Source organism: Periplaneta americana, chromosome 13 (genome assembly GCF_040183065.1).
Source record: "Periplaneta americana isolate PAMFEO1 chromosome 13, P.americana_PAMFEO1_priV1, whole genome shotgun sequence".
NCBI lineage: Eukaryota > Metazoa > Arthropoda > Insecta > Blattodea > Blattidae > Periplaneta > Periplaneta americana.
The window spans coordinates 65,111,889-65,119,693 of NC_091129.1; the positions used below are offsets into that span (position 1 = coordinate 65,111,889).

The following is a 7,805-nucleotide window of genomic DNA, read 5'->3' on the forward strand; positions in this document are numbered from 1 at the left end:
CATCCTTTACATAATACCCGATCATCTGAAAATTGTTCGTGGTTCTTGTCATAGGAATGTCCTCCACTCTCTCTGCAATAATCCTCACTATCACTCTCACTTTCAAGGTCATTGTCAATTTCACTGCTGGTTTCCTCTTCTGGGAGTTGACAGTTCTTAGTGGTAGCCCTCAGGGATGTCTCTTTTGACAATGGTGTAGCGTTCAAAATTGCTCTGTACTTAGATTTTCTCCCTGAAGTGCTCCTTTCAATTCGGGGTATCGGTGAAACTTATTAGAAAGGAGTTACTGCTGGTGAATTTGAAACATCGTTCTTCTTCATGGGCGTGCTTGCATTGGTGATGGCTGCATTATTAGCAGTTGGGTTGCTATTGTTTTGTTCTGGTGTTTGTCTGTCCGAAACCTTAGACAGAGCAAGAGCAGCATCCGGAATGGCCACAGGCTTGAAAACCATGAACGGCTGTGGTAATTGTAGCTGCTCTTCCCCATGCTTCTGCAAATAGGACAACAAACTGCAACTTCGTTATATCTCTGCCAGGATGGTTTCTTATCCATGTACCACAGGCTTGATTAAAAGCTGTCTTCAAAGGTTTGAAGAAAGTACGATTCAACGGCTGCATAAAGTGAGTGGTATGGGGGGCAGGCATATCAGTTAGATGTTGTTTTCTTCTGCAAACAATAGTGCCTCTTCATTGTTGACATGGGAACCATGCCCATCCAGGATGAGAATCACTGATCAAGGAGTTCGATGATTCTGGAAATGTTGAAGCCAGAGAGTGAATATCTCGGAATTTATGTATTCGCTCTCAGACATTTTCACCACAGATCCAGGTGGCATTCCGTCAACGAACTCTGGTTTGTTCCTCTTGCCTTTGAAAATTACAAATGGGGGAATGTAATTTCCTACGGCATTACAACAAGCCATTACCGTAGTTGTGATCCCCTTTTCAGCATTTGTGACTTCCTGCACGATTTGAGCACCACGTCGTGCTTTTATTTTCTTTGGCACAAAACTATGTTGTAGACCAGTATCGTCTGCGTTGTACAGGCACTGTGTTTTACTTCTTAGATTTAAGCTGTCAACAATGGCTTCGTAGACTGCAAAAAAAACTCATCAATTTTGCTCTCCCTTATGATATCGCTTCAGCTTTTCTTAATGAGATCTCTGGGTGGCGTCTGAGGAAGCCCATCGCCCAGTCATAACCTGCAGTTCCCTTTTCAGTATTAAATTTGGTCTGTATTTTATTCTTTTCCGCAAATTTGAACGCATTTTCTCGTAACTGACTTAATGTTAGACCGAATGCTATGTCTTGTAATTTTACGATGTGTTTCACGAGGTTTTTTTTCATTCTCGTATCGCAAAGCACTATCTCTTTGATATGCCTGTGGTCCCCTATTGTCTTCCTCAAAACGTTCTGCCTTTCTAAGCAGCGTATTTCGCGGGACACCAAATTCCTTCGCCGCTGTAAACAACTTCATCCTACCGGAGTGAACTTCTCTTTTGGCATGAGCCATTGCCTCAGACCACATTCCCCTCGTACTCTTTCTTTCTCTGACACGCGGCATCTGGAAAGATTGAAAATTAATTGTTCAAATTCGATTTTTAATTTTGTCTAAATCATTGTTACATAAAAATAATTTTTTGTTACACAATTTAATTTTATTTTATTTTCACGATGCGAAACTAATATTCATAAAAGTCTCGGATATTTATGTCTTCAATAGTGGCTTCTCTGTGTGAATTCATTAGATTATGCAATTTATTTAATCTAAAATTCTAAAGAATACTTAGTTAAGGTCTGTTGGACAGCAGCAATACTCACTGTCCAACAGTCCCCAACCTGCAGCTGAACATAGGAACTAATGTCACAGCTCTCCGAACGACTGCAGAGACCGCAGCTTCATACGCCATTGCCACAAGCATTTACGGTTTCACGTGGAAGCTTATAATTCATCATCTGATATCTTTCACATCCGTAAATTATTAATTACAAAAGTCTTTCAATTATAACAACTCGTGTTTTAGGTAAACATTAGAACACATGTATTGTATTTTCACTCACCTGCGCTATATATTTCACGGTTTCTTTGTAGATTCTCTATTCTCTGTGAAGAGTCCACTCGTGGCTACTTCCGTCATTGACATTCAGCAGAATGTGGTGCCCTCAAGTGGCGAGGTAACACGTTAAAATACAAAGTGTCCAACAAGCCCCACTGTCCAAAAGACCCTAAGTTACCCTACACCACTTTTGCTCTGAACGGCTCAATTACTGTAGCTACAGAGAAAAATCAGCCAGTTCTACACATTTCCTGGTATATCTTGAGCGATAGCGACCATTAAACTGTAAGTGGGTGGCAGAAACTGAGCTTGCGTTACACTGACTTCTATACTTTAGCTACAACACATCAGTTGTATCAGATGAGGTAAGTGATCAATATTTGTAGTTTGCTATATATCAGTGCCAGTTCTTAATTTAATTCTAATGTCCATTGACGTCACCCAGCGCTCAAAATATACAGCAAGATGTGTGCACTACGATGTTGTTTCCGATCTCTGATAACGAATTTAGATGACATCATGTGCGTCAGGAGTCAACGATAGCTGAACTGTGGCGCGAGGTGACAGACCAGTAGTGAGTGATCTCATAGTCAGAGTGCATGGCGACTCACAGCAGAAATTCCCAAGAAAATCGAGCCTTTTTGGGAAGGCTACATAACAACCATTTCCGATGCCAAGTACAATTAAGTGAAAATAAAATAAGCCTGCAATAAACGAGGTTTCGTTATTTCCAAGAAAGGCATCTTCTGTGTACTTAATAAGATTCGTAAAGCTCGAATGGAATTAATCTGTATCATCTCGTGAGGTGTGGCAACTTGTGACGGAGGGTGGATTTGCTTGCTTTTTACTCTCTGGAATTTATCGCATCCGAGCTTTCCCAGTCTTATTATGTACACACAAGATGCCTTTCTTGGAAATAACGAAGCCACGTGCTTTGCAGGCTCCTATGATTTTCACATAACTGTACTTGTCATCGGAAAGAGTTGTTATGTACCCTCCCAAAAAGACTTGATTTTCTTGGGCGTTGCTACTGTAATACACCGTGCACTTTGATTATGAAATCACTCACTACTGGTCTGTCACCTCTCGCCGCAATTCAGCTGTCGGTGTGATTCCTGACGCACATGATATCCTTCAAATTCGTTATCATAAATCGGAAACAACCCTGTAGACATTCATCTAGGTCTCATAGACCAGGCGATTCATTTTCCCCCACAAAAATAATCCATAAAGGTAAGTTCTGGCGATCAGGGTGGCTGAGGTACATATTTATACCAATCCAACGATCTTGTAATATTGCATTTAGGAAGTCACTTACACCGACGGCAAAGTTTGAAGGTGCGATCCTTAATGTAAGCGCTACTAGCGGGAAAACAATGCATTTATCGGACTGTCGTCACGAAAAGTGTTTCCCTTTTACATCTTCTTTATTCCTCAGTCACTTTAAACGAACTATTTTCTTCTTCTTCTTCCTCTAGTACAAGCTTAGGTTATAAAGTCTGTTCCGACTTAATCTAATTTGGTCATAGGATGGCCGACTGCATGTCTTGCTTTAGATTTATAGAGTAATGCCGGGTGTGGGAGAGGAGTTGGATGGTTTTCAAATTGAAATAACACAGTGCATATGTATATCAAAACGAATGTATTACTTAAAAGAACTGCCTATACCATTTTGATATTTGTACACACATTTAGACTTTCTTGAATATTACGTCCCTCACATGTAGTCCGTCTCTTTCAGTGCAATTTTCAAGTCTCTCCCTGAAGTTAAGTGTCACTCTTTCCAACATGTCGCCTACAATGTTCGAGAATTGCTGGGTAATGGCGGTCTTCAGATCTGTTTGAGGCCTGTTTATGTTCACTTTTGACTTCAGATAACTCCACGGAAAATTGTCGCTGATGGGGAGGTCAGGAGACCGGGAGGCCAGGAAATGTCGTAGCACCGAGAAATGATGTATCTTGGGAACAGACATGCAGAACTTTCATGAAGTTTTCAGTCGTAAAAGCCGTGGCATCATCTTGCTGAAAACATACCATCTGTCTATTAATTTCACGAAGATAGAATTTCGAAGTAACATGTACCATTTACTGTCACAGTGTTCCCGTTCTTCTGAAAAGAAAACGGACGTGGTTTCTTATTGGAAGCTGATGCTCTTAATCTGAAGTTTTCTACTCATCTCAATACGGTATTGCGGCTAGGAACGGTTCCGTGGCAGTCAACATCAAAATGGAGCTGTGTTTTGACAACAAAATCATCATTCTTGAAAAATGTTTCGACACCAAAACTACGATGCTGTCAACTCCAACTTTGCACAAACTAAATGAATATCTTAATACAGTATCAGAAGACCGAAACGTAGTAATTGCTGGGGATCTAAACCTCCCGAAAATTAACTGGAACGGGATTTCAGGTACAAATTCAGATGCACAAACCCTTGTTAATGAATTGATCTGGCGTAAAGATTTCACGCAGGTAATAAATGGTCCGACGCGTGACAATGCCCTCTTATGCCCGTGTGCACCATTCTCGATTAAAATTTAACCATGGTTAAGTCGGCACTTAACCATCTTCAACGCCAATTTGCGGAGTATCAATCTCGATCAAAGTTAAACAAGCGAGTTGATGATCAAATTTGATCACGGGTGTGGGACCGATTATCATGAATTGAACGTGGTCAAGTCGAGAAAATCAAAATGGCGGCACGATTTTACGTACTTGATGGAATTGAAGATGAAATGATGTATCTTGAACACGCAAATCACTGCGGAAATAGCAGAATTGGTGTTATTGTACAAAGAGTAAGTTTGCAGATGAATAATAAAAATATTTTTTTTTCTCAAAATAGACTAATGTTTTATATATGTTTCTGCTTTAGAAGATCGGGACTTTACTTGAGGACAAACTATTATTTAGGCCTAACTGGCCAATTTTGTTAACATAATAATAAAGTAGTTATTCTATGCCGGTAATAATATAGTAAAACTAAATTACCATTTTGTAGAATGCGAGATTATCACTTATTAGCTATAGATTTGCCGTTTGAAACTATTAGGCCCTACATGACGTTTTGGATAATTAGGCTATTTACGATTGAATTAAGAGAAATTACACGGATACCTTCCTTTCCCTCTTACTCCAAAATTCCAACCTTGTGAACACAAAATAAACGGATAAATTTCAGAACAAGGATACTTTCCTTTCCCTCTTACTCCAAATTTCCAACCTTGTGCACACAAAATAAATTGGCACTAAAAACTTCCTTTTCGTATGCATGATGACGCGTATTCGACATACACAGACGAATTGTTTTTGTTTTTTTGTTTTTTTTAAATAATTGTTAGCGAGGTATCCGTATACTGAAATTTTTCCAAATAAATTATTGGCACTGAAATGTGTCTTTTCGTAAGCAAGATGATGAGCATTCACAAACACATACAAATCTGCTCTTTTTAATAGCCTATTTCAAGATAATTGTCAGTGAGGTATCCGTATACTGAAATTTTCCCAAATAAATTATTGGCACTGAAATGTGTCTTTTCGTAAGGAAAATGATAAGCATTCGACAAACACAAATATGCTCTTTTTAGTAGTCTATTTCAAGATAATTGTCAGTGATGTATCCGTATACTGAAATTTTCCCAATTATTATCAATAATATGAAATAACCATTGTATAAATTACATTACAAATTATGTGGAATAACTGGAATTATGTAAACACGTATAACTCATGTGAATTGTGAGGTTAAATCCAACCAGGTACCCTGCTTTTCTCTTAGAGAACTTCCGTCAGTACTTTTATTCTGTAATATGGATGCATAATTGCTGACGAATTCTAAAGGAATTCTCACTTCGAACTGTAAGTTCGGTGCTCTTTTCTTTTTTGCTACCATGATTATTGAAACTTGTTATTTGAAAACTGCGAGGATGTTTGAAAGCAGTCCGACAAACAAAAACGAAGCGATAATTGACAGAGTGTGTTCGTTCGCTGTTTTATACGCGGTAACCTAGCGCTCAGATGATTCTTCTCAAGCGAGCGTACCGTCAGCTGACGGTACTGAGTTGATCGAGGGAAAATGTCGGTGCACCGCATCTGTAACTTGATCATTGTCAAGAATTAACCATGTTTCCGTGATTGCTGATAAACGGGCTAGATGATCGAGAATGGTGCACACGGCCATTAGATGTTTACCTACTAAGACCTGTCTCTCTCTTTGTCAACTCTGAAAGTCTTCATAAAATAAGTGATCACAATAGCGTCTTATTAGAAATCTTCTGGGAAAACACAGTAAATCCGAGGTCAAGTCCAGTGTCTGTCTGGAACTTCAACAAAACCGATGTCCATGAATTACAAACGTTTCTACGACAAAAGCATGATGACTTTCTAAGGACTGAAGGAAATATGGAAAATGTATGGCATAAATTTAAGAGTATAATTTTCGAGGCATTAGTAAAATGTGTACCCTCTAAAATAATTAAGAAAAATCCGGACCCAGAATATTAGACTAATTATATTCGCTACTTAAAGAAAAAGACAAGGCGCTCATTTAGTAAACGTAAACGAAGCCATGAGCATTGGGAAAAATATGTCGAATTAATTAAGAAACCTGAGTGTGAAAAAAGGATAGGTCAGGAAAATTTTCTAAAAACCATTTTAAAAGAAGATGAAAGTAACAATGGGAGACAGTTTTATAATTATGTACGCAGGAGAAAAGGAAAAAATGAAGGAGTAGTGCTTTTACGAAATTAAAACGGAGAAAGTATAACTGATGACAAAGAAAAGGCCGACTTATTAAATTCCTATTTCATTTCGGTTTTCAATAATAATAATAATAATAATAATAATAATAATAATAATAATAATAATAATAATACTCCCGCTGATAGAAGTGGTTGTGTCATAGACCGTGAATGTGAACCAAATTCGACTTTCAAAATAACTTCCAAAGGGTTTAGAGAGAGAATAACGAAATTAAAAAATCGGAAGTCTCGAGGACCAGATAGTATTACTACAGAGATTCTTAAATTAGGTTCCGAGGCCATAATTCCATACTTAATGCGTATATTTCATGTTTCCATAAACAATGCAGCTATTCCATGTGGTACCCATACATAAAGGTGGAAATAAATTAGATGTCGGAAACTACAGACCGATTAGCCTTACATCTGTCGCATGTAAAGTCATGGAGCATTTGATATCGGATTATATTCGTCATGTTCTAAATGCGAAAGACTGGTTTTACAACCGCCAGCATGGTTTTAGGGAAGGCTTCTCATGTGATAGTCAAATTACGTCGCTGGTTCAGGATCTAGCTGTAGAGGTAGATTGAGGCAAAGAATCGATGCAGTTGTGATTGATTTTTCGAAAGCATTTGATTTGGTGCCACATGACATATTAATAGATAAGTTAAGTAGGCTAGGAATAGATAAAAGAGTGGTGCTATGGATCCAAGAATTCTTAAAAGGTAGAACCCAGAGAGTTAGAGTAGGTCATGAAATATCGGAAATTGGAAATATAAGTTCAGGGGTGCCACAGGGCAGCGTTCTGGGTCCATTACTCTTTGTACTATACGTAAATGACCTATGCCAGAATATTACATCAAATGTGAGGCTATTTGCAGACGACTGCATTATCTATAGAAAGATTAGAAATAATTCAGATGTAGATGCTATTCAAACAGACTTGAATAAAATTTATAACTGGGCGTTAATGCATAGGATGAAAATAAATGGTTCTAAAAGTAAATC

The 7,805-nt window shown here is 38.3% G+C and overlaps 1 protein-coding gene across 1 annotated transcript in view; it reads right to left on the bottom strand.

The window, feature by feature from the left end:
• LOC138711632 (myosin light chain kinase, smooth muscle-like) overlaps positions 1-1,910 on the bottom strand; it is a 143,231-nt gene extending 141,321 nt beyond the window's left edge. The window contains exons 1-3 of the mRNA XM_069842763.1: positions 1,822-1,910; positions 1,483-1,564; positions 288-491 (exon numbers count right to left, since the gene is read on the bottom strand). Coding sequence (XP_069698864.1) covers positions 288-491; positions 1,483-1,564; positions 1,822-1,910 — 375 coding nt within the window. The remainder of the gene's footprint in view (positions 1-287; positions 492-1,482; positions 1,565-1,821) is intronic.
• Positions 1,911-7,805: the final 5,895 nt, after the last annotated feature.